General features: G+C 41.6%; 1 protein-coding gene across 1 annotated transcript in view; it reads right to left on the bottom strand.

Moving 5' to 3' along the window:
- The window catches only part of LOC132874728 (secretagogin-like), a 35,820-nt gene extending 8,333 nt beyond the window's left edge, over window positions 1-27,487 (bottom strand). The window contains exons 1-10 of the mRNA XM_060911106.1: window positions 27,436-27,487; window positions 27,287-27,357; window positions 21,506-21,577; window positions 21,322-21,411; window positions 17,101-17,157; window positions 7,720-7,797; window positions 5,464-5,519; window positions 5,295-5,340; window positions 5,068-5,127; window positions 4,909-4,977 (exon numbers count right to left, since the gene is read on the bottom strand). Of these exons, the coding sequence (XP_060767089.1) occupies window positions 4,909-4,977; window positions 5,068-5,127; window positions 5,295-5,340; window positions 5,464-5,519; window positions 7,720-7,797; window positions 17,101-17,157; window positions 21,322-21,411; window positions 21,506-21,577; window positions 27,287-27,357; window positions 27,436-27,487 (651 nt within the window). The remainder of the gene's footprint in view (window positions 1-4,908; window positions 4,978-5,067; window positions 5,128-5,294; window positions 5,341-5,463; window positions 5,520-7,719; window positions 7,798-17,100; window positions 17,158-21,321; window positions 21,412-21,505; window positions 21,578-27,286; window positions 27,358-27,435) is intronic.
- Window positions 27,488-27,931: the final 444 nt, after the last annotated feature.

Here is a 27,931-nt window from a genome sequence, read left to right as displayed (position 1 = left end):
ATTTAGTAAAGTCATGTAAATAGAACCTGTACATTAAGGCTAATGGTTAATGTACACTACCGTTCAAATGTTTGGGGTCACTTTGAAATGTCCTTATTTTTGAAAGAAAAGCACTGTTCTTTTCAATGAAGATCACTTTAAACTAATCAGAAATCCACTCTATACATTGCTAATGTGGTAAATGACTATTCTAGCTGCAAATGTCTGGTTTTTGGTGCAATATCTCCATAGGTGTATAGAGGCCCATTTCCAGCAACTATCACTCCAGTGTTCTAATGGTACAATGTGTTTGCTCATTGCCTCAGAAGGCTAATGGATGATTAGAAAACCCTTGTACAATCATGTTAGCACAGCTGAAAACAGTTGAGCTCTTTAGAGAAGCTATAAAACTGACCTTCCTTTGAGCAGATTGAGTTTCTGGAGCATCACATTTGTGGGGTCGATTAAATGCTCAAAATGGCCAGAAAAATGTCTTGACTATATTTTCTATTCATTTTACAACTTATGGTGGTAAATAAAAGTGTGACTTTTCATGGAAAACACAAAATTGTCTGGGTGACCCCAAACTTTTGAACGGTAGTGTAGCTAGCATGTAGCAGTAGTAAAGTCTTTTATAGAGGACTTTCACGTGAAGTCATCATAACTGCGGATTTGTTTATGTGGCCATGTTGCTGGGTGAGCTTTCTGTTGGACAATGACCGGCACAAGTGTATGTGAGTGATTATAAGCCCAATTTAGTAAACATTTTCAGATAAACTTATAGTCTCACTTGCTACTTGGATATGTGTGTGTTTGACAGCTACCTCACCTCTGGCTGTGTTTTGTGGTTGAATGTATTTGTGCTTATTTATTTATGCGTATTGTATGTGTGTTTGTTGTATATATTTTTAAGGCTGCTGAAACAATGGAATTTCCCTCTGGGATGATTAAAGTATATCTAATCTAATCTAATCTAATCTAAACTTGTAAATTTGTAGATGTTACATCTAAAAGAACAATACCAGAGACCTGTAGTGCTTTTGGATGTAATAACAGATGTGGAAATAAGCCTAGTTTAACTTTTCACCACTTCCTGGTGAAACCGGAAAGATGAGAAAAATGCCGAGCTGCAGTTAAAGAGGAAGAAAAACATTCCTGTGTGTGTGGAGAACAATTTATATCAGGTTAGTGTGAAAGCTCTGTGTCACATTAAAATGTAGATCTGGATGTGGGCTTTGGACGCGATATATTTTATTAGACCGAATACTTGGCTCGAGTAGCAGCACGTTTGTTATGTACTGATAATGTACATGAGACTAAACATCATAAAATATGCTAGAGCTCAGCCCTGGCTTGTTTATTACTATTAGAAGTCTATGTTTGAGCTTACCTTTGTCATAATAAGGTATTTTTCTTTGTCAGGAATTTCTCATAACATTCCAGCATGTACGAAACCTGCCTCAAAGTATTGGTAGGTATCTGTACTTTTGTAAGCATTTAGCATCTCTCTGCTGTATTTAGAAGCCCAAATACTAAATAGTTCAGGATGTCATCGTGTCTTAAATGTGGTAGCCGGTTTGCCGAACACTTTTCAAGTGGAATAATCACATTTGTGGTAAATTAAGAACAACAAGCCTTTATTATTTTTTTTGTCACATGTACACTCAAGCACAGCGAAATTCCTCCTTTGCATTTAACCCATCTGAAGCAGTGAACACACGCATGCATACAGAGAGAGAGAGAGAGAGAGAGAGAGAGAAAGAGAGAGAGAGAGATGAAATAAACACCGAAGATGCTTTGCTACAGTACAAGCAGAGACTGCAGGAGCAACTAAGGATGTGGAAGTTAAAGATCGAACTGGTGGAGTGTTGTGGTGTTCCTAGGGACCCCTTCTGCATCCTCAGCAGGCATCTCAGGGTCACAGGTGTTTCACCCCTTAACCTGTACACCTCTCCTGAGTGGGGCAGCAAAGGCTGAGTTAGCCTTCACCTGCAGAAGGGGTCCAGCTACGATTCCTTGATAGCCACAGCCACCTGGAACTGGTTTCGGCTACTGTGGCTATCTCCCTGATAGCCTTCCGCAGTTGCTTGGAATCAAGCCCAATCTTCTGCAGGAAACTGCGCAATGACGTTGCGGGGAAACCCCGAGCGCCGACCTCGATTGGATAGAGGGTGGCATGCCACCCGGCAAGGCTCGCCTCTTCCACTATGTCCTGGTACTTAGCCTTCTTTGCCTGATGGGATATGGCTAGCCTGTCTTCCCAGGGAACAGTGAGTTCGGCTAGAATGATGGACTTTGAACTCCTAGAAAGAAGGATCATATCCGGTCGGAGGGTAGTTGCCACGACCTCCTGAGGAAAGACCAGCTTCTTCTTGAGATCCACGCGCAGCTCCCAATCTGTTGCATGGTGCAGCAGAAATGGTAGGTTGTTGGGTCTTTTTCCCTTCGGAACCTTGCTGCCCTCTAGATGGAAGCCTGTGAATCTTGGTGGTGCTGGCGGCTGTTTGTTGACGTTGCCTCTCTGCAGTTCGACCCACTTGGCGACCTCTGTGAGGACTTTGTCGTGTCTCCACCTGTAGCACCCATCTGCGAGAGCTTTTGGGCAGCTGGTCAAAATGTGGTTCAGTGTGTAGAGGCTGGCGCCACACTGACTGTAGGATGCCTCCTGCTCCTTGCCCCAGATCTTCAAATTGCTTGGTGTGGGTAGGAGATCGGCCACAGCACGCAGCAGGAAGTTCAGCTGGCCTTGGTCAGTAGCCCACAGCTCTTTCCAAGACAATGGCCTCTTGAGCACCTCTTCCCACTGCATCCAATGCGCCTGGGAGCCCAGCCCCGCCGCTTTAATACGACGGTCTTCTTTGGCTGTCTCCCGGACCCTTTGCACCACCAAGTTCCTTCTATCTGGTGTGCTGCTTTTCGCCCAGCTCTTGACGCTGTAGTTGCTGAGCCCTAGACGTCCCCGACACACAGTGCCCACAATTTCCTGATGCCTCCAGTAGGCTTCTGCTTCCTTCACTGCTTCCAGGGGTTTCCACTTCCTGCCGCAGCTGATAGCAGTGCTTGCATGCCTGACTTTTGTATCCTTGGAGAGTAAAAGCGTGCACGCTGCCCTTGCCTTGGTTACCTTGAATTCTTTTGATGATGGAGGAGCATGGTAAACGGAGTACTGATGACTTGCTGTAGAGGTTGACTGAGCTAAACGCTGGAGGGACACCCAGCCATTTCCGGATAAACCTGCTACAGACTCTCTCCATTGCTTCTACCCTGGTTAGTGGGAAGTCATAAAGCAGAAATGGCCACTGGAGTCTTGGTATGATGCCATACTGGAAGCACCACACCTTGAACCTGCCCAGCAGCAAACTCTTGTCGATTCTCCTCAGCCACTCCTTTAGTTGGGCTGAGGTGTCCTCGAGGTTCCCTCTATCCTTCAGGGTACTGTTGTAACTCTTCCCCAAGCACCGGATTTGCTCCTCCTGAATGGTTGGAATCTCCGACCCCTGGATGCTGAAGGTGTTCTCCGACAGACTCCCATTCAGGAGGCACAAGCTCCTGGATTTGCCAGACTTGAACTGCATGCGGGCCCAGGTGGCCATCTTCTCCAATGAACTCAGGACCCATCGTGTCCCGAGAATGGATGGGGTCATCACAGTGATGTCGTCCATGAAGGCTCTGCAGGCTGGATGCCTTGTCCCATCACCTGCCATCGGTCCTTTGCACTGTGACTCTCCTGCTTTGAGTAGCAGGTTCATAGCTGCCACAAACAAGGAAACCAATATTGTGCAGCCAGCCATGATCCCCTTTTCAAGCTTCTGCCACTTGGTGGTAAAATCCCGCACGCTAAACCTCATCTGCAATGAGTCCATATGAGACATCACCAGCTTGACGACCTCTGGTGGTACTTGGTGGTCGTCAAGCTGGTGATGTCTCATATGGACCTGCCTCGAAGTATTGGTAGGTATCTGTACTTTTGTAAGCATTTAGCACAGGGGTGTCCAAACTGATCCATAAAGGGCTGTGTGGCTGCAGGTTTTTATTCCAGCCATGCAGCAGCACACCTGACTTGGCTCATTCAATCAACTGAACTGTCTTCACACAGTCAAATACTTGCAGACACACCCACCTTTGATTAAAGGGTGGGTGTGTCAGTTGATTGAATAAGCCAAATCAGGTGTGCTGCTGCATGGCTGGAATGAAAACCTGCAGCCACATGGCCCTTTATGGATCAGTTTGGACACCCCTGATTTAGCATCTCTCTGCTGTATTTAGAAGCCCAAATACTAAATAGTTCAGGATGTCATCGTGTCTTAAATCTGGTAGCTGGTTTGCCGAACACTTTTCAAGTGGAATAATCACATTTGTGGTAAATTAAGAAGAACAAGCCTTTATTATTTGTTTTTGTCACATGTACACTCAAGCACAGCGAAATTCCTCCTTTTGCATTTAACCCATCTGAAGCAGTGAACACACGCATGCATACAGAGAGAGAGAGAGAGAGAGAGAGAGAGAGAGAGATGTGTAGAATAAATAATAAATTAATCCATTTGTGGGTAAATTATATGGATCTGTGATGCCTGCATGTTTCAGCTTTTGGATGTAACATGATCTGCTAGTATAAAATAATTTTTTAATCATTTCAGAGAGATTGTACTGGCTGCACTCATCTCAGTTTTCATTATTAACTGTCACGGCTGTTTCTTTGTTTGCCTGCCAGTAAGGCGGATGCTGTGTGAAAAATAAAAACCTGTGACGTCAGTGAAAGTCCTCTATACAGACCATGTAAACGCAGAGGAACAAGAATAAATAATCCAACCATCAGGAATATGACATTTTTTCTCAGATATGTTGATAAATTAGAAAGAAAACCTTCATAAAATTGAAATTACACTTGTTAAGTCGTTAATGGTTGACATCATGACAAAAGATCTCTACCTTGACCAGCTCCATCATGTCTTTAACGAATCCATCCACCTCTGGTCCTTCCAAGGCTCCTGTTTTACTCTAACAAGAACATGCACATTTATTTAGGAGAAAGCATTAAACCTCAGGTTCAGGTTATGAACATTTTATGAATCATAGACGCAAACCTACCACGTCATAATGGGCAAAGATTTTCTCAAAATCTTTCGCTCGGTCCTTTTGACTGCAGGCCTGGATAGAGGGACACACATGTTAATGATACAATTAAGGAAACACTTGTTTGTTTCAGCAGTGAAAACAAGGTTAAAGCATGGTGTTTTAAAACCTTGGTGGTGTGATTTAGATGTTCATGCACATTTGTTCAAGTTTGCTGCAGTCTCACAATTTGAGCTACTCACATCCATCTCAAACTTCAGCAGAAAGTTCTCCTTTAAGGACAGAATTCTGGGGACACAGATGAAGAAATTGTTAACCAATGCACCCTAAACACCTTTTTACAAGTAAATAAATAAATAACCATCCTGTAAAAATGTATACTTTTTTTTTTTAGTCCATTAATATTAATACCTGGCCAGATCATTTAAATCCAGGTGGCCATCTTGGTTTTTGTCAAACATCTTCATCTGGGGAAGAAGAAAAGAAGCACAAAAAAAGACATAAAAATGGCCCAATATCATAATCAGGCTCACATGTACCTACTTTATTTAAAGATGCTGACTGCAAAGTTATCTGAAATTTAAACATTTTTATTGTGCATGGCATTTTCCTATGTCCCGCAAAAACAATATCTTGCAGACGAGATGTGATTATTTTGATGTTCTGAGGTTCGCTTTTCTCCATTTTGGGACTGTTTTCCCTCCCTCTTGAGAGAAACAGCATGGCCCTACAGAAACAGCCAAACGTGAGGAGCTTGAACTAATTAGCATAACTATGGAACTGCGTCACACCAAGGTGGCGATGCGCAGAAAACATCGTGACTCTGCATCGACCTCGGAGAGTATTGAGTTGCAGGGATGTAATTTGTGGTTGACGTTCACAAACAGATCCATGAAACAAAAGCTGAATATATCTTTTCTCAGTTACTGCTTTTGTGTTATCATTTCTTTCTCTGTAAGATCAAAACATCAAGTGTAGAACTCCATACTCGCTACTGTGGAGTCAAGCCCATGCATTCTAAGGCTAAGATAACTAAGTGCTAGCTAGAATTATTTAGTTATCTGTCCAGAAAAATGGCACGTCATCTAACCTTGCTCTATCTTGCAGTTGCACTCACTAGGCAAGCTTTCCTTTTCTTTTCCACTGGCTTTTAGCTGGCGGGAGAGCGGAGTCCACCAAGTTTGCCCACGTCAACTTGTTTTGGTTAAAAGTAGGTCAAACACATCCCACAGTGGTCACGTGATATTGTTGCAGTGAATGGGCAGAACATTGGAGCAGTCGATAAGTCCATTTACCTGGGCAGCACCCTTTCCCAAGCGGTGAACATGGATGTCAGGGTTAACAACAGGATTGAAGGGGCTAGTGCAGCTTTTGGGAGACTTTGTGAGAATGTCTGCGAACGGAGAGGGCTCAGCCTTACCACTAAGCTGAAGGTCTACCATGCTGTGATACATACCACCTTACTTTACACATAATGACCTGGACTGTCTACAGCAGACATGCTAAGAAACTCAATCACTTCCGCTTGACCTGCCTCCGCAAACTCTTTCATATCAAGTAGCAGGACAAAATCCCAGTCATGGAGGTCCTAAAATGGGCTGGACTTCCCACTCTTCTAAAGAAAGCCCAAGCCAGATGGACTGGCCATGTTGTCAGGATGCTAGACAATTGACTGCCCAAACAGTTGTTGTATGGAGAGCTGTGCCAAGGCAAGTGCTCATCTGGGGGGCAGAAGAAATGCTTCAAGGACAATCTCAAAGTGTCCCTGAAAACCCTACAAATTGATCTCAACCCCTGGGAGTTGCTTGCTCAGGATCATCCAGCACGGCAAGCAAAACTCACCAGTGGTGCATGGGCAGGAGAGATGAAACGCATCACCGAGGCCCAGAAGAAACAAGCTGCATGGAAAGCTCGAACTATTGTCACCCCCACTATGGCACCTACCCACATGTGCCCGACATGTGGGTGCACCTTCAAAGCCCAGATTGGCCTCATCAGTCACCTCCGGACCCAAAACTGCCACCCACCAAATTGAAGTCATGGTCATCTTTGATCCTGAAGGACGAACATCAATATTGTTGCTCACTTGCTTCAGCAATCTCTGGAATCGTAAAATGCAGGATGCATTTTATCTCGGCAAAACATTTACACATAGGATACATGGTGTGTGCAGTAGTGAAACATCTCGAAACTCCAAGAGTTATAGTCATCAAACATTTTGCCCAGAATTCAACTTTGCAGTCAGAACCTTTAATTAATAAAAATAATTAGACTAAACTACACCTATTTTGAAAAAAAAACCCCACCTAATAAAACATCAGTGCATGTTGAAAATAATGAATAACGCATCTTTCTTTTTATCCATTTGCAGTTACAAGGTAGTTATCACACATAACACAAACATATATAGCAGCTGTAAAAAGACATTTGCTGACATATCTCTGATTATTGCAAACCACTGACCCTGGAGACTCCTTCCACAAATGGTAAACATGTCCTTATAGAAAAACCTCTTCATCTCAACAATGAAATATTTTTCTAAGTTTTTCATAAAAGCACATTCTTTTACTTAAATAACTTTAGTATTACAGTTAGAATGTGTGTAGCATCTACTGTACAAGTCTTTGCTGCTAGTCAGATTCGAGAACATTGGAGTCGTGACCGTACGATGGTGTTGGTGTACAGCTCCAGTTTCTCAGGTGTGATGCTCCTGTTGTGCTGCGCAAACAGATCTTCAAGGAAACTCTGGAGATGAGGTACAGAGCAGAAACAAAGCTCATACAGCTGTATTGTAGTCTTTTATAAGTTATTTTATATTACTAGTTATATCAGTACCTTTGTAGATATCCACATGTATTTCAAGTTCTCTTTGTATGTCTATAGTTTTATATATTCATTGGAATTATTCTGGGTTTTTTTTAAACATTTGTCTTTAATAATTTACACTTAACTCTCCCACCTAGAAAAGTATCATTCCTTAATATCAGCTACATGAAACTAGCCACAGCCCTAATTAGTACATTTTGGACTAAGGACCATTTCCAGGGTTTGTGAACCTTGTACAAAAACCATACGTCTTTTGGTGATACTGCACGTTATTGGCATGAAGTCACAGTGTGTAAAACAACCCCAATTCCAAAAAGTTGGGACGCTGTGTAAAACAAACAAAAACAGAATGTGAAGATTTGCAAATCATGGAAACCCTAGGGCGGCACAGTGGTGTAGTGGTTAGCGCTGTCGCCTCACGGCAAGAAGGTCTGGGTTCGAGACCCGTGGCCGGCGAGGGCCTTTCTGTGTGGAGTTTGCATGTTGTCCACGTGGGTGTGCTCCGGTTTCCCCCACAGTCCAAAGACATGCAGGTTAGGTTAACTGGTGACTCTAAATTGACTGTAGGTGTGAATGGTTGTCTGTGTCTATGTGTCAGCCCTGTGATGACCTGGCGACTTGTCCAGGGTGTACCCCGCCTTTTGCCCATAGTCAGCTGGGATAGGCTCCAGCTTGCCTGTGACCCTGTAGAAGGATAAAGTGGCTAGAGATAATGAGATGAGATGGAAACCCTATATTTCTTTGAAAAAAGTACAAAGACAATATATCAAATGTTGAAACTGAGAAATTTTATTGTTTTTTTGAAAAATATTTGCTCATTTTGAATTTGACGTCAGCAACATGTTTCCAAAAAAAAGGTGGGACAGGGGCAACAAAAAAAAAGAAAAAGTTGTGTAATGCAAACCCCCCCAAATTTGACAACAGGTCAGTAACATGACTGGGTATAAAAAGAGCATCCCAGAGAGGCAGAGTCTCTCAGAAGTAAAGATGGGGAGGGGTTCACTGCTCTGTGAAAGACTGCGTGGGCAAACAGTGCAGCATTATAAGAATAACATTCCTCAATGTAAAACTGCAAAGAATTTGGGGATCACATCATCTCTGGTCCATAATATCATTAAAAGATTCAGAGAATCTGGAGGAATCTTTGTATGCAAGAGACAAGGCTGAAAACTGACATTGGATGCCTGTGATCTTCAGGCCTTCAGGAGACACTGCATTAAAAGCAGACATGTGTCTGTAGTGGAAATCACTGTATGGGCTCAGGAACACTTCAGAAAACCATCGTCTGTGAAAACAGTTCATTACTGCATCCACAAATGCAAATTAAAACCAGATATAAACAATATCCAGAAACACCGCCACCTTCTCTAGGCCCGAGCTCTTTTACGATGGACTGAGGTGAAGTGAAAAACTGTCCCGAGGGCTGATGAATCAAAAGTAGAATTTTTTTTAGAAATCATGGACACTTCGTCCTCCAGGCTAAAGAGGAGAGGGACGATCCGGTTTGTCATCAGTGCACAGTTCAAAAGCAGCATCTGTGATGGTATGAGGGTGCATTATTGCACATGACATGGGTAGCTTGTACATCTGGGAAGGCATCTTTAATGCTGAATAATATATACAGGTTTTGGAACAACATGCTGCCATCTAGATAACATCTTTTTCAGGGAAGGGCTTACTTACAGTATTTCAGTAGGACAATGCCAAGCCGCATTCTGCACATATGACAACTACATGGCTCTGTAATAAGAGAGTCCAGGTGCTAAACTGGCTTGCTGCAGTCCAGATCTGTCTCCCATTTAAAACATTTGGCACATAATGAAGCGCAAAAGGAAACCCTGAACTGTTGAACGACTGAAATTGTATATCAGGTAAAAATGGGACAACATTTCTCTTTCAAAACTACAGCAATTGGTCTCCTCAGTTCCCAAATGTTTACAGAGTGTTGTTAAAAGTAGAGGTGATGCAACACAGTGGTAAACATGCCCCTGTCCCAGTTTTTCTGAAATGTGTTGCTGACATCAAATTCAAAATGAACATATATTTTTCAAAAAACAATACAATTTCTCAGTTTCAGTATTTTATATGTTGTCTTTGTACTATTTTCAATGAAATATAGGGTTTCCATGAGTTGCAAATTATCATATTCTGTTTTTATTTATGTTTTACACAGCGGCCCAACAGGGGCGGCATGGTGGTGTAGTGGCTAGCGCTGTCGCCTCACAGCAAGAAGGTCCAGGTTCAAGCCCCGTGTCCACGTGGGTTTCCTCCGGGTGCTCCAGTTTCCCCCAAAGACATGCAAGTTAGGTTAACTGGTGACTCTAAATTGACTGTAGGTGTGAGTGTGAATGGTTGTCTGTGTCTACAGTATGTGTCAGCCCTGTGATGACCTGGCAACTTGTCCAGGGTGTACCCTGCCTATCGCCCATAGTCAACTGGGATAGGCTCCAGCTTGCCTACGACCCTGTGCAGAATAAGTGGTTACGGATAATGAATGGATAGGGTTTATTTTGTTCAGCAGAGCTTTCTCATCAATTCTCCCCCAACTGCCTCCAGCTTGCCTGCGACCCTGTAGAACAGGATAAAGCAGCTAGAGATAATGAGATGAGACAGTGTCCCAACTTTTTGGAATCAGGGTCATATAACTCTTAGTATATGGGGAAACAGAATGGACTATGTCACTGAGTACTACAGCAATCTATGGAGCTTAGAAGCTAACAAATGTATGTGGAAATATGATATTTAGTATATTTGAATTACAAACAGTTCACAGGGCGGCACGGTGGTGTAGTGGTTAGCGCTGTCGCCTCACAGCAAGAAGGTCCGGATTCGAGCCCCGGGGCCGGCGAGGGCCTTTCTGTGCGGAGTTTGCATGTTCTCCCCGTGTCCGCGTGGGTTTCCTCCGGGTGCTCCGGTTTCCCCCACAGTCCAAAGACATGCAGGTTAGGTTAACTGGTGACTCTAAATTGACCGTAGGTGTGAATGAGAGTGTGAAATGGTTGTCTGTGTCTATGTGTCAGCCCTGTGATGACCTGGTGACTTGTCCAGGGTGTACCCCGCCTCTCGCCCATAGTCAACTGGGATAGGCTCCAGCTTGCCTATGACCCTGCGCAGAATAAGTGGTTACGGATAATGAATGGATAGGGTTTATTTTGCCCAGCAGAGCTTTCTTATCAATTCTCACCCAACTGCCTCCAGCTTGCCTGCGACCCTGTAGAACAGGATAAAGCAGCTAGAGATAATGAGATGAGACAGTGTTCCAACTTTTTGGAATCGGGGTCGTATAACCCTTAGTATATGGGGAAACAGACTGGACTATGTCACTGAGTACTACAGCAATCTATGGAGCTTAGAAGCTAACAAATGTATGTGGAAATATGATATTTAGTATATTTGAATTACAAACTTCACATTAAACACCACATTCATAACATAACTGGTTATGGGTTAAAAAATAATCAGAAACCTCAATACAAATATCAAAAATTCACATGACAAAAATGTCAATTTATGTAGATTTGGTTAAAGATTAGGCACCTGGGAGAAATTCCCTGGAAAAATTAGGCAGTCAAACATAATACAGATATTTAGGCACTGGCTAAAAGCAGATCTCCTGATGAGTGTTTGAGCAAAAATATTTGCCAAGGCACAAAATCACCCTGAATAGAATAATAATATTATAGCACCATGAAAGAACCACTGAATTGTGTAGTGTTGTGGGTTCCATATCAATAAATTGCTGCATTGTCTTGCGACAGTGATACCAATAACGAGATACGCATCACAGTTATGAATACATATTTATTCCTTTCTTTGACACAGCATGCTATGCACCAGAAACAACACCACAACATTTATTATGGTGGGACTCTGCTGGGTGCCTGGTGGACAGCACTTTCACTTTACATCAGTACTATAGAGCTACCATCCAATATCAAACTTCATGTCAAGCATTTGTCTGGTTTCATCTGTAACGTCCATGTGTGGTGCCATTAGGACTAATTACCATGCACCTGTTCCTGATTAGAGTGCAATCACAGCACATACATATAAAGACTCTCAATAACACACAGACTTTGAATTATACGCACTGTACCCTGCATCTAACATTTACCAAGCCTTGTATTCTGTATTGCATTTCTGGTTTTGACCCTGTTTGTGTTTTTGGACTGTGAGTATTGTACTCCCTCTGATATCCTGTTTATGAGATATGTTGCCTTGCACTTACGATCAGGTTCCCTGTAGCGGTACACATTTGTCATTCTTACATACGGACATTGTACAGTCGCAAAAACCATCAAAAATCATGTCGATGCATTACCATATTCTCTTAAGTATGGAACTCTGATTTGCATGCAAAGAGCTCCGCAATAGAAAATTTTACAAGTTCTACTCAAATATCTAATTTGCCACAGTGATGTTGAATACTCGATGCCCAAAGTAACAATTTAGGTAACATTCTAGCTATTTAGGCAATGCTAATGTTAGCATATTAGCAATTGATAGCGGATAACAGCCAAAGTTGGCTGCTTAATAGGAATTTAGCTATTTCAATCAAACTTCAGATGTACGTACTAGACTTCATTATGCTTCATATCTTACAATTTGACTCCACTGTATTATAATACTGTCTGTTCACCTCACGTCATAATCTGCAAGATTGGCAGAATTGGCTAAATGCTGAGTTTGTTTAGATGCTTGCAGAACACTTTTTCCTATGAATCCCAGCTGCTTCACCTTTTGCCTAATTTACATAAAATCTGAAAAAAAAAATTTTCCTAAAATTTTTCGAAGTTCTAATTTTTTTTTACATTTCAAAAACGTAAGCAATTATACACTTTTGAATTATACAAAATATAAAAAGTATTTGCCCTCTGCTGATTTCTTCCATTTTTGCTTGTCACATTTTAAATGTTTTCGGTCATCCAACTAAGTCTAATATAAAATAAAGATGATGTAAGTAAACACAAAATCCAGCTTTTAAATGATCACTCCAATTATTAAAACTAAGGGTTAATCAAAACCTGTATCACCCATGTGAAAAAGTAACTGCCACCTTAAACCTAATAACTGGTTGGGCCACCCTTGGTAGCAACAACTGCAATTAAACATTTGCAATAACTTGCAATGAGTCTTTTACATCGCTGTGGAGGAATTTTTGCCCACTCTTCTTTGCAGAATTGTTTGAGTTCAGCCACATTGGAGGATTTTTGAGTATGAACTGTGCATTTACGTAAGGTCTTGCCTGTTATCACCCAAATGAGGATGGGTTCCCTTTTGAGTCTGGTTCCTCTGAGGTTTCTTCCTCATGTTGTCTGAGGGAGTTTTTCTTTGCCACTGTCGCTACAGGCTTGCTCATTGGGGATAGATTAGGGATAAAATTAGCTCATGTTTAAAGTCTTTAATTTTCTGTACAGCTGCTTTGCAACAATGTCTATTGTTAAAAGCATTATGAAAATAAACTTGACTTGCCACAGCATCTCAATTGGATTCAAGTCAGGTCTTTGGCTAGGCCACTCCAAAACCTTAATTTTATTTCTTTTGAGCCATTCAGAGGTCGACTTGCTTGTGTGCTTCAGATTATTGTCCTGCTGCATAACCCAGCTGCGCTTGAGCTTTAGGTCATGAACTAATGGGCGGACATTCTCCTTCAGGATTTTCTGGTAGAGAGCAGAATTCATGATTCCATCAATTATGGCAAGTTGTCCAGGTCCTGAAGTAGAAAAGCAGCCCCAGATGATCACACTACCACCAGTGTGTTTGACTGTTGGTATGATGTTCTTATTTTGGAATGCTGTGTTCGCCTTACGCCAGATGTACTGGGACTCATGTCTTCCAAAAAGTTCTATTTTTGACTCATCAGTCCACAGAATATTATCCCAAAAGTCCTGGGGGTCATCAAGATGCTTTTTGGCAAATGTGAAATGAGTCTTTGTGTTCTTTTCGGTCAACAGTGGTTTGCGCCTTGCAACTCTCCCATGGATGCCATTTTTGCCCAGTGCTTTCCTTATTGTAGAATCATGAACACTGACCTTAACTGAGGCAAGTGAGGCCTGCAGTTCTTTAGATGTTTGTCGGGGTTCTTTTGTGAACTCCTGGATCAGTCGTCGAAGTGCTCTTGGTTGAATTTTGGAAGGCCGGCCACTCCTGGGAAGGTTTGCCACGGTTTGTTTCAAGTGTTTTCCCTTTATAGATAATGGCTCTCACTGTGGTTCACTGGAGTCCCAGAGCCTTGGCAATAGCTTTGTAACCCTTTCCAGATTGATAGATTTCAATTACTTTGTTGCACATCAGTTCTTGTAACTTTTTACTTCATGGCATCATTTTAGAATCTGTTAGCCCATGTCACATTGCCAGCCTGGTTCTGTTTATGTGATATTTAGATTGAACAGGTCTGGCAGTACTCCTCAAGTGGAGGAGTTTAAGTATCTCAGGGTCTTGTTCACAAGTGAGGGTAGGTGGGAGCAGGAGTTGGACAGACAGATAGTTAGCGAAGAGAAAGCTAGCAAGAGAAAGGTGAGCCAAAAGACAAAGCTCTCAATTTACTGGTCCATCTACGTTCCCATGCTCACCTATGGTCACGAGCTGTGGGTAGTGACCGAAAGAATGAGATCGCGGATACAAGCAGTTGAAATGAGTTTTCTCCACAGGGTGGCTGGGCTCTCTCTTAGAGATAGGGTGAGAAACTTGGTCATTCAGGAGAGACTCAGAGAAGAACCGCTGCTCCTCCACATCGAAAGGAGTCAGTTGAGGTGGTTCAGGCACCTTGTTAGGATGCCCCCGGGACGCCTCCCAGGGGAGGCTCTCTGGGCATGCCCTACTGGGAGGAGATCCTGGGGCAGACTCAGGACACATTGGAGAGATTACATCTCTCAGCTGGCCTGGGAATGCCTCGGTATTCCCTCGGAAGAGCTGGTGGAGATGGCCAGGGAGAGGGAAGTCTGGGCAACTCTGCTTAGGCTGCTACCCCCGTGACCCAGATAAGCAGCAGAAAATGGATGGATGGATGGATGGATGGATGGATGGATGGATGGATGGATGGATGGCAGTAATCATGCCTGGGTGTGGCTCCTGAAATTGAACCCAATTATCAATTAAATTTTGTAGGTACAGTCCCTTTAAGAAACTACATTTCCCATCAGCCAACTTCCGCGTTGACCTACGTCACACCTGGGCGGGACCACCAATGTCACATCCTCCAGGAAGGCATAAGTAACGGAACAACGCTTCCGTCTCTCTCTCTCTCTCGTCTGGACTTCAAGCCGTCTGGACACAAAGAGATTCGCTCGCCCCGAGCAAACCAGATAAAGACGTCTTTTCTTTTCTTTTCCTCAAGAATCAGAGTTTTGCGCTTTTCTTTCATCTTTGGCCACGGTTGATTCTAGAATCGCGCGATTTTAAACTCAGATTGAGCTACAGCCAGTTTGTTTGTCTATTATAGTAACGTTACGAACTGCAGCCCGGAACAGTTCATTTAAAGTTTAGAAGTGACTGGATCCTTCTAATTAAAAAGCTGTGCACATTATTCTGATCAGAGACTCTCTTTTCATCACGAGCGACCACGCGTCGGACCAAGAAATCCTCTGCTTTCCACGGAATCGACTCACGTGCTCCACAACGGTAAAACTCTCGGAACTAAAAGTCTCAGAACATCTCATAATCTCGCGTAGAGACAAGATACTGAAGTAAGACTGGCAAATTTTGGGCATAAAACTAGTCTTAGGAATTAGCTTTATGAAGAAGTGTGAATTTAAACTCAGGAATGGTTTAACACTGCTGACCCTCAGGGTATTGAATTAATTATTGTTTTGTTTTAATCTCTCAATTGTTTAATAGATAGGCTTTGCATGCTCTCTCTCTATTCCTGTCTAACACTTTAATTTCATTATTACACGTATTTGACCGCATCAAGATTTCAGTGGATTTAGTACTGTTATAAGCTAGTGAAATTAGCCTACGGCTAATTCTTTTGTCCCATTAGCATCCAGGGCTAAGTGTATTGTCTCAAGGGAACACGTGGCGGCCCTCCTCCACACTCACACACCTTTTGTCTTAACTCCACGAGGTAGGATCCTTGGGCCTTAGCTAGCCACATATGGCTAATTCTTTTGTCTAATTAGCAACCAAAGCTAGCTCTCTTGTTTTACTTAGAAACATGTGGCCACAGGCCTCACAAACACACCTTAGCTAGCCACACACACAAGGCTAATTCTTTTGTCTTGTTAGCAAGCTAGGCTAACCTTTTTGCTTAGGCCACAGGCCACAGACAAACACACCTTAGCTAGCAATCCATGCTCTTTTGTTCAGGCCACACACACAGGCCTCACAAACACATCTTAGTTAGCTACCAAAGCTAACTCTTTTGTTCTACTTAGAAACACGTGGTCACGACCCCTACACCACGTGGACACACACAAACATACCTAGCTAGCATCCCATGCTAGCCTTCTGCTTAGGCCATAAGGCCTCTCACACACACAAACACATACCATATCATATGTATATATCTGCTGACATTGTTCATTTTTATCTTTGTAATAATAAATTCAATTATTAATGAAACTGTGTTTATTTGTTGTTCCGATATTTTTGAAGTACCCAACCTCAAAGAATTCCAAGGTGCATATGAGTTATGTAATACGGTAAGTGATCATAATAATTTGGAATATACCATAATTTAGCTGTTTGGTAATTTATTATTAAGCACTGATTTAATGGTATTTAATGAGACTGATTTAATAATTATTAATGAGACTGATTCAATGAGAATGATCACTTAATTACCATTTGCATCTACAATTTGGTTAATTGTTTGAGGTTAGTTGGTTGAGAGGGTAATTACTTTTTCACACAGGGCCAGGTAGGGTTGGGTAACTTTTTTCCATCAAGAAATGAAATCATCATTTGAAAACTGTATTTTGTGTTTACTTGGGCTATCTTTGTTTAATATTAAAATTAGTTTGATGACATGAAAGTGTGACAAGTGTCTAAGTGTGACAAATATACAAAAATAGAACAAACCAGGAAGGGGGCAATTACTTTTTCACAGCACTGTAAATATTAAAAAGCCAAAAAATGTAAATGTATTAAATATACAACAGAAATAAATGTATTTAATATGACATTCATGTCCAAAATTAAAACATGTAAAATTAATATTCAAGTCGATTTATAAGCTTCCAAGTTCTATATCTTGTATCTAATCTCAAAGTTAAATGGTACCTTCAGCTCCACAGCTGATATGAATCCACTGCTGTCAGCATCATAGCGTCTCCAGATCTGCAGGTGGATCAAATGACTCACAGTTAAAACCTGTTCGCAAAACAGTCAGTCTTGACCCAATACAGCTCTTACACTACAACCTGGAGTTAGCATTTGATAGACGGCAGACAAGTTAGAAATATCTTCTCGTCATTGTGACTTACTCCTCCTGAGTTCTATACTGGTTACGCTAAGCTATTCAGAGGGGAACCGTCAGGGCCTTCTAGGCCTTCAGAGAAGGCCCAAACATATCAAAAATATATTTCAAATGCTATATTTAATTTCTTTCATTCTTTAATTGCTTTCATATTTTCATTATAATTATTCTCTTCTAATTCGGCCTCATTTTCTATCAAACTTGCTTCAGAAATGAAAGGGTTACTGTCCTGAAAACATTAAAATTGAGTTATCCAATGAGATTTTTTTGTTTGTTGTGTCTAGGCTAAGAAGAGTTTAGAGCTGCTCACTCATTGGTTAGGACTTCATTGCTGGGACAGAAGGCCATGGCAGTGTATGTTTATGTAGGAAGTGACAGATGAATTAACCAATCAGATTTTGATTTATAGTGAGAGGGACCAAAAATTTAATCACCCTCAGCCTTCTTGAAGGCCAACGTGAGCTTAACTGTGAGTTGGAGCCATCAGTGCAGCAGTGAAGTCACCTTCCAGCCGGTGTGGCGTTCATCAGTAGTGTTAGCAAATGCTAATAAAGTGGTCAAGCCAGTGCTGTCAAGAGCAAGTAGCACAGGCTAACAACCGAGAAACTAAGATTTCTGTCTCCAAACTCTTCTTCCACACACACTCACTGCAGTATTTTTCACTCAGACTTAAGTATTCATTTCCCTGTGAAACTTACTGACAGCTACACACAACTGAGCTACCTGGCAGCCTGCCACTAATCCCTTGCCCTGATGGTTTTTTTTTTTGGTATCTGGCTAAGTTTTGGCTGAGCTCAAGTCCCAGTTCTAATTGTAACAGTTCACCACTGAAGCTATGATTCTCTACAAACTTACTGTGTTATTAGAAAAGGGCAAGACATAAAATTAAGGGAAGTTTTATGCTAAACATTTGGAAAGCAGACATCTGTTTACCAACATTACGGAATTGTTGGTATGACAGAATGGTAAGTTTAGTTACTGATTTGTCTTTGCAAATATTGCTTGATGATAGTGTATGTAAGGGTAACAAATAGCTACTAATAAACTAGCTTAGGATTTTTTTAATCATAATATCCTCAGGCAACATGCCAAAATAATATATTAAAATTACAATTTTTCAGCATTTAACACTGGCTAGGTATTTAGCGAGCTGTTTTTCTGGCTAAAGGTTTCTTGTTACTGTCTCAAGCACTAATAGTTAGCATATCATAAGAGATACAGTAGTGTGCAAAAGTCTTAGGCACATGTAAAGAAATGCTGAAGACCAAAATTGGCTTAAAAATAATGAAATGAAATGTTTCAATATAAAAAAAAAATACTATAAATAGTAATCAGTAAGCCATAATAAATCAATATAACAAGTCGATATTTGGTGTGAGACAACCCTTTGGTTTAAAAACAATAGTAGTTTCAGGTACAATGAGTGCAGTTTTATAAGGAAATGAGCTGTAGGTTTTACTGAGCACCTTGCAGAACCAGCCACAGTTCTTCTGGACACTTTGACTGTCACACTCGCTTCTTAATTTTGCACCAAAACCCAATAGCCTTCATTATGTTTTCTTTTTTATTCTGAAAAGTGCTCTCTTATGGAATACGCTGCTCAGATATACAGTGGGGCAAAAAGTATTTAGTCAGCCACCAATTGTGCAAGTTCTCCCACTTAAAAAGATGAGAGAGGCCTGTAATTTTCATCATAGGTACACTTCAACTATGAGAGACAGAAAGGGGGAAAGAATCCAGGAAATCACATTGTAGGATTTTTAATGAATTAATTGGTAAATTACTCGGTAATATAAGTATTTGGTCACCTACAAACAAGCAAGATTTCTGGCTCTCACAGACCTGTAACTTCTTCTTTAAGAGGCTCCTCTGTCCTCCACTCGTTACCTGTATTAATGGCACCTGTTTGAACTCGTTATCAGTATAAAAGACACCTGTCCACAACCTCAAACAGTCACACTCCAAACTCCACTATGGTCAAGACCAAAGAGCTGTCAAAGGACACCAGAAACAAAATTGTAGACCTGCACCAGGCTGGGAAGACTGAATCTGCAATAGGTAAGCAGCTTGGTGTGAAGAAATCAACTGTGGGAGCAATTATTAGAAAATGGAAGACATACAAGACCACTGATAATCTCCCTCGATCTGGGGCTCCATGCAAGATCTCACCCCGTGGGGTCAAAATGATCACAAGAACGGTGAGCAAAAATCCCAGAACCACACGGGGGGACCTAGTGAATGACCTGCAGAGAGCTGGGACCAAAGTAACAAAGGCTACCATCAGTAACACACTACGCCGCCAGGGACAAATCCTGCAGTGCCAGATGTGTCCCCCTGCTTAAGCCAGTACATGTCCAGGCCCGTCTGAAGTTTGCTAGAGAGCATTTGGATGATCCAGAAGAGGACTGGGAGAATGTCATATGGTCAGATGAAACCAAAATAGAACTTTTTGGTAAAAACTCAACTTGTCGTGTTTGGAGGAGAAAGAATGCTGAGTTGCATCCAAAGAACACCATACCTACTGTGAAGCATGGGGGTGGAAACATCATGCTTTGGGGCTGTTTTTCTGCAAAGGGACCAGGACGACTGATCCGTGTAAAGGAAAGAATGAATGGGGCCATGTATCGTGAGATTTTGAGTGAAAACCTCCTTCCATCAGCAAGGGCATTGAAGATGAAACGTGGCTGGGTCTGTCAGCATGACAATGATCCCAAACACACCGCCCAGGCAACGAAGGAGTGGCTTCGTAAGAAGCATTTCAAGGTCCTGGAGTGGCCTAGCCAGTCTCCAGATCTCAACCCCATAGAAAATCTTTGGAGGGAGTTGAAAGTCCGTGTTGCCCAGCGACAGCCCCAAAACATCACTGCTCTAGAGGAGATCTGCATGGAGGAATGGGCCAAAATACCAGCAACAGTGTGTGAAAACCTTGTGAAGACTTACAGAAAACGTTTGACCTCTGTCATTGCCAACAAAGGGTATATAACAAAGTATTGATGAACTTTTATTATTGACCAAATACTTATTTTCCACCATAATTTGCAAATAAATTCTTTAAAAATCAGACAATGTGATTTCCTGGATTTTTTTTTTTCTCATTCTGTCTCTCATAGTTGAAGTGTACCTATGATGAAAATTACAGGCCTCTCTCATCTTTTTAAGTGGGAGAACTTGCACAATTGGTGACTGACTAAATACTTTTTTGCCCCACTGTAAACGTGTTTTTTCCTGTAACATTTAATTTTGTGCTGGAAAATTAACGTTTGGACTCTAAAATATTTTTGTTCTGACTCAATAATGTAGAAGTCATAACATAGAAATCTATAACAAAGTAGGGTGCCTAAGATTTTTGCACAGTACACTCTCAGAAAATAAAGTACATTATTGTCCCTTTAGGGGTACAACGGCTTGTCACTAGATCAGTACCCTCTAAGGTACTTATTTGCACCCTTTATATACTGCTTGAGAACATGGACGTACCATTTTGGTCCTAAAAAGGTGCACATAGTTACCTTGACGTCTAATAATGAGCCGTACAATCTACACATTAGTGTAGATTGTACCTTGAAGGACAGAAATGGACTCCTACTGTACCCTGTATACCTATTTCTAACAGTGTACTGTACTTTTAAGCCATTAATCCTGATTTGAAAAACTGACAGTTACAGAGTTCATACTTCATGCACGCTGATTTTATTTTAAATGGAAGTAATTTGTTTTTATACTCGTGTACTTCAATCTGTAAATTGGAATGAACAACTAAGGCTTAAGTTATTTTAAAAAAAATAAGTTGTTACATTTAGAAAGCAAATGTTCTGGTTCTGGACTCCACATGAACCACACGGTAGGGATTTCTTGCTCTTAAACGCTTGCTCTTATTTTATTAATATTTATTATAACATAAAAAAGGTAAACAAGATTAGATCTTTACTGGTTCATACTAAACATAGTAAAATATCCAAAGCAGGAAAAATGAAGGAAGCAGGATTAGGGGGAACCCCCCAACACGGATTAAAATCTGGTCTAACCCTCATGAACTCCACACTGTTATCCAGCGGCGTCTCCCTGCGGAACAGCAGCAGGAAGTTCTCCTCCTCCGGCAGGATGATACTGGCCACCTGTAGATGTGTGTGTTAAATAGAAAGAGCTGGCATACAGAACATTTAATTCTATCTGAAGTTTATTATACAAGGGCTACACTAAACAGCTCACCTGATGGATTTGCAGACGTCCTTCTGCACTCGCGTCTCTGATACGCTGCAGTCTGTTCTCTATCAGCTTGTCCTTTGAACAATAAAACTCACTTTAAGACCAACGATGAAGCAGATTTAAAAAGGTGTGGTGCCTTGTAGACAGAACTGAATGACACTTTATCAACATAAAACCTTTTGCTGTACCATTGTGTTTTAAGTGTTCAGTTAGTAATTGTAAAAATGCTGTAATTTTAAAGCTCAAGGATTCCGTAACTACCATGATGCTGTAAATACAATGGCATTTTAATAATACCATAAAATAAAAGTGGCGGCATGGTGGTGTAGTGGTTAGCGCTGTCGCCTCACAGCAAGAAGGTCCTGGGTTCGAGCCCCGTGGCCGGTGAGGGCCTTTCTGTGTGGAGTTTGCATGTTCTCCCCGTGTCCGCATGGGTTTCCTCCGGGTGCTCCGGTTTCCCCCACAGTCCAAAGACATGCAGGTTAGGTTAACTGGTGACTCTAAATTGACCGTAGGTGTGAATGTGAGTGTGAATGGTTGTCTGTGTCTATGTGTCAGCCCTGTGATGACCTGGCGACTTGTCCAGGGTGTACCCCGCCTTTCGCCCGTAGTCAGCTGGGATAGGCTCCAGCTTGCCTGCGACCCTGTAGAACAGGATAAAGCGGCTACAGATAATGAGATGAGAGATGAGATAAAATAAAAGTCAAAACTACTACTATTACTACTACTACTAATAATAATAACCAGCACTTTTCATACACCAGGTAGTTCAAACTGCTGTACAATCAAGTGTTTAAAAATAAATCATATGCTAACAAAGTAAAATTCAATCCCCCAGATGGAGAAACAGAAAAGAGTTTTCCCCAATTATCCAGAGATCACGGGCTTGAATCCCAACAATGCCACAGCTGTCCATGCCCAGGAGGCCAAGAGAGCAAAACTGGCCTTGCTCACTATGTGGGAGGGGCATACTCTCTATTTCCTGTCAATCAAACTGACACTAATCAATCATGACCTTCTGTGAGCTAATGTATGCAGAAGAAGGTAGAAAGCTCTTTCCTCAGTGTGTTATGTGATACAGTGTGTAAAATTGGAGTGGGAAAAAATAAAATGCAAGGTGACGTGAAAATATAAATACACAAAGACAAAGCTAAAAATACACAATTTTAGAATAAAATGAAATGTAATTTAAAAAAAAACAAATAATAAAAATAATACAATACAACAGTTTCATTGCAGGTTATTTTATTGACACTAACTTGAGTGAAAAGTAAAATCTTTGATATTTACACGAATTTCAGACTCTCTAAGGCCAAGTTTACATTAGACTGTATCTTTCTCGTTTTCTTCACGGATGCACTGTCCGTTCACATTAAAACGCCAGGAAACGCCGGGAAACGGGAATCCGCCAGAGCCCACGTATTCAATCCAGATCGTGTCTGGTCCGGTGCTGTGTAAACATTGAGAATACGCGGATACGCTGTGCTGAGCTCTAGCTGACGTCGTCATTGGACAACGTCACTGTGACATCCACCTTCCTGATTCGCTGGCGTTGGTCATGTGACGCGACTGCTGAAAAACGGCGTGGACTTCCGCCTTGTATCACCTTTCATTAAAGAGTATAAAAGTATGAAAATACTACTGATGCAAATACTGCCCGTTGTGTAGTTATGATTGTCTTTAGGCTTGCCATCCTTCCACTTGCAAGTGGTAAGTGACTTGCGCATGCCCGATATGCACTGGGATCACACACACAGCGGCTCAGTCCCGAATCACTGCTCGTGCGCTTCACTCGCGCGCTCTGTGAGCTGCGCAGGGCCGGAGTGCGCACCCTCCAGAGGGCACTCGCTATTCAGGGCGGAGTGATTTGGAGCGCAGCCGCTGAGGAGGAAGCGCTGAGCCGCACTGACACATTTCAACCGAATTAGTCATGTGATTAGCGTATCCGTGTATTGGCGTTGCTGTGTGCACGCTAATCGTTTTTAAAACGTTAATCTAATGATCCGCTGATACGGTCTAATGTAAACCCCACCTAAGTATTTGGTTTCGCTCCTTTTTGCTTTAAGGACAGCATGCACTCGGGCTGGCATGGACACCACAAGTTTGTGCAAAATCTTATGATCCATTTTAGATCTAATCCACCTGCGTATTGTCTGAACACATGCTTCAGTAGAAGAGCTTGGGCATGAGGAAAAGGTGACCTTTTCTAGAGAGCAGTTAACAAGGTCAATTCTGCACCATTTCTCGGTCCTTATTTATAACCAAATACGATCCATATTATATTAAGAACTTGCATTTAAATAGAGACCTAGAAATAGTGCAGAGTCTTTAATAGGCTATTAACATTTCAAAATTATAAAACCTTCTTAAAAAATACCCTCAAATTTTCAGTGAAGCCTCAGACCTTTGGATCCCACTGTGTATGTGTATACACTACCGTTCAAAAGTTTGGGGTCACTTTGAAATGTCCTTATTTTTGAAAGAAAAGCACTGTTCTTTTCAATGAAGATCACTTTAAACTAATCAGAAATCCACTCTATACATTGCTAATGTGCTAAATGACTATTCTAGCTGCAAATGTCTGGTTTTTGGTGCAATATCTCCATAGGTGTATAGAGGCCCATTTCCAGCAACTCTCACTCCAGTGTTCTAATGGTACAATGTGTTGCTCATTGCCTCAGAAGGCTAATGGATGATTAGAAAACCCTTGTACAATCATGTTAGCACAGCTGAAAACAGTTTAGCTCTTTAGAGAAGCTATAAAACTGACCTTCCTTTGAGCAGATTGAGTTTCTGGAGCATCACATTTGTGGGGTCGATTAAATGCTCAAAATGGCCAGAAAAATGTCTTGACTATATTTTCTATTCATTTTACAACTTATGGTGGTAAATAAAAGTGAGACTTTTCATGGAAAACACAAAATTGTCTGGGTGACCCCAAACTTTTGAACGGTAGTGTATGTATATTTATTCTATCCACATTCACTGGATATAAGCAAACGTGCACTCTGATTGGCTACTCTCCTACTAAGCTATCAGCTTATATACCATAAGTAGAGAAAAACAAAATGGCAGAGTGTGTTGCTGAACCAACTGAGGACGAAATAAAAACTACTCGAAAACAAAACCCCAAAAATCCATAAAAGCAACAAAATATGGAATAAAGGTATTTGATGGTAAGAACGTATCTTTTTTTAAAAATTTTTCAAGAATTGTTATTATAGCAGTGGCACGGTGGTGTAGTGGTTAGCGCTGTCGCCTCACAGCAAGAAGGTCCGGGTTCGAGCCCCGGGGCTGGCGAAGGCCGTTCTGTGTGGAGTTTGCATGTTCTCCCCGTGTCCGCGTGGGTTTCCTCCGGGTGCTCCGGTTTCCCCCACAGTCCAAAGACATGCAGGTTAGGTTAACTGGTGTCTCTAAATTGATCGTAGGTGTGAATGTGAGTGTGAATGGTTGTCTGTGTCTATGTGTCAGCCCTGTGATGACCTGGCGACTTGTCCAGGGTGTACCCCGCCTTTCGCCCGTAGTCAGCTGGGATAGGCTCCAGCTTGCCTGCGACCCTGTAGAACAGGATAAAGTGGCTAGAGATAATGAGATGAGACTTTTTTTGTTTACCACGTAATTCCATCTATGTTCCATATGTTATTGCATAGTTTTGTTGTCTTCAGTATTGTTCTACAATACTGAAGACAACAAAAGTACAGTGGTGCTTGAAAGTTTGTGAACCCTTTAGAATTTTCTATATTTCTGCATAAATATGACCTAAAACATCATCAGATTTTCACACAAGTCCTAAAAGTTGATAAAGAGAACCCAGTTAAACAAATGAGACAAAAATATTATACTTGGTCATTTATTTATTGAGGAAAATGATCCAATATTACATATCTGTGAGTGGCAAAAGTATGTGAACCTCTAGGATTAGCAGTAAATTTAAAGGTGAAATTAGAGTCAGGTGTTTTCAATCAATGGGATGACAATCAGGTGTGAGTAGGCACCCTGTTTTATTTAAAGAACAGGGATCTATCAAAGTCTGATCTTCACAACACGTTTGTGGAAGTGTATCATGGCACGCACAAAGGAGATTTCTGAGGACCTCAGAAAAAGCGTTGTTGATGCACATCAGGCTGGAAAAGGTTACAGAACCATCTCTAAAGAGTTTGGACTCCACCAATCCACAGTCAGACAGATTGTGTACAAATGGAGGAAATACAAGACCATTGTTACCCTCCAGGAGTGGTCGACCAGCAAAGATCACTCCAAGAGCAAGGTGTGTAATAGTCATCGAGGTCACAAAAGACCCCAGGGTAACTTCTAAGCAACTGAAGGCCTCTCTCACATTGGCTAATGTTAAGGTTCATGAGTCCACCATCAGGAGAACACTGAACAACAATGGTGTGCATGGCAGGGTTGCAAGGGGAAAGCCACTGCTCTCCAAAAAGAACATTGCTTCTCATCTGCAGTTTGCAAAAGATCACGTGGACAAGCCAGAAGGTTATTGGAAAAATGTTTTGTGGATGGATGAGACCAAAATAGAACTTTTTGGTTTAAATGAGAAGTGTTATGTTTGGAGAAAGGAAAGCACTGCATTCCAGCATCAGAACCTTATCCCATCTGTGACACATGGTGCTGGTAGTATCATGGTTTGGGCCTGTTTTACTGCATCTGGGCCAGGACGGCTTGCCATCATTGATGGAACAATGAATTCTGAATTATACCAGCGAATTCTAAAGGAAAATGTCATGACATCTGTCCATGAAGTGAATCTCAAGAGAAGGTGGATCATGCAGCAAGACAGCAACCCTAAGCACACAAGTCCTTCTACCAAAGAATGGTTAAAGAGGGATAAAGTTAATTTTTTGGAATGGCCAAGTCAAAGTCCTGACCTTAATCCAATGGAAATGTTGTGGAAGGACCTGAAGCGAGCAGTTAATGTGAGGAAACCCACCAACATCCCAGAGTTGAAGCTGTTCTGTACGGAGGAATGGGCTAAAATTCCTCCAAGCCAGTGTGCAGGACTGATCAACAGTTACCGCAAACGTTTAGTTGCAGTTATTGCTGCACAAGGGGGTCACACCAGATACTGAAAGCAAAGGTTCACATACTTTTGCCACTCACAGATGTGTAATATTGGATCATTTTCCTCAATAAATAAATGACCAAGTATAATATTTTTGTCTCATTTGTTTAACTGGGTTCTCTTTGTCAACTTTTAAGACTTGTGTGAAAATCTGATGATGTTTTAGGTCATATTTATGCAGAAATATAGAAAATTCTAAAGGGTTCACAAACTTTCAAGCACCACTGTAGAGGTGTCCAAACTTTTGACTGGTACTGTATGCATACATTGTGTGATATACTCGTACCATCACCACACACAGATCACCTAATAACACCAGCTCAGGGATGGTCCTGTTGATGGTTGGGGTAGACCTCTGACAAATTGTGCGTAATAATGGATGTAATTGTTCACCTACATGTAGGGTTTACCTGAGAAATTCCAAATTGAATATGGATAAATAATCTTGAAGTGCGTATAAAAGATAAAAACAAAAACACACCATTGTTGACATAGAGTCATGCAATTTTAATGGTGATTCCTCTGAATATGCTTCAACATCACTGGCGACAGATGGACTGAAGCAACAAAAAATGAACACAAAGTTAAAGCCAATTTGGAGTTTTGTCTAAACAGAAACAAGTGACTATTTGACCAATTTACCCTAACATATTCTCTCCACAAGAATATTCAGCTATATTACACAAAGAAAGAAATAACTGGCTTACTGTCACCCGTAATTTCTTCACAATGCACTGGAAAAACTCATCCACATGCTTTCCCTCAATGTAGCCATGATCTGCCATGATAAAAACACACCATTTTTACTGTTTCATTATCAGAGCACGATAATATGAGGTTTAGAGACAAGGCTTACCGTTTGGATCAAATAAACCCCACACATCCAGAAAAGCAGCAGCACTGTCCATTGTGCCGAGAGAATGGAAAGACAGGAGAGGTGTAGAAAAAGTGACCAGGTGAGCGCCAACAGGTGACTGAGTGCACTTATAGGCTGCTCTAATGAAGAGTGGACTCCCAAGTGTGTCCTTTTTCAGTGGCTCCAAGTCCACCTCTGTTCTCCGAGGAGGGAGGGAGCAACTGCTCATCAATTATCTCACCCACACATAACGAGGCTGATCTGAGACAACACACAATCACTGGGGACACCAGGAGACAGGCATGTGGGTATTACTGGGAAAATGGTCAGGATGTGAGACAGAATGAAAGAGATGCAGCTGCAGAAAGAAGCAGAGGACCACGTGTGTTTGGTATGAAGCCAACATTTGTATTTAAAAAAAAAGGAAAATAAATATATGCACTAAAAATACAACCCCAATTCCAAAAAAGTTGGGACAAAGTACAAATTGTAAATA

This window comes from Neoarius graeffei, chromosome 2 (genome assembly GCF_027579695.1).
Source record: "Neoarius graeffei isolate fNeoGra1 chromosome 2, fNeoGra1.pri, whole genome shotgun sequence".
Lineage (NCBI taxonomy): Eukaryota > Metazoa > Chordata > Actinopteri > Siluriformes > Ariidae > Neoarius > Neoarius graeffei.
This window is presented reverse-complemented; position numbering and strand designations above follow the sequence as displayed.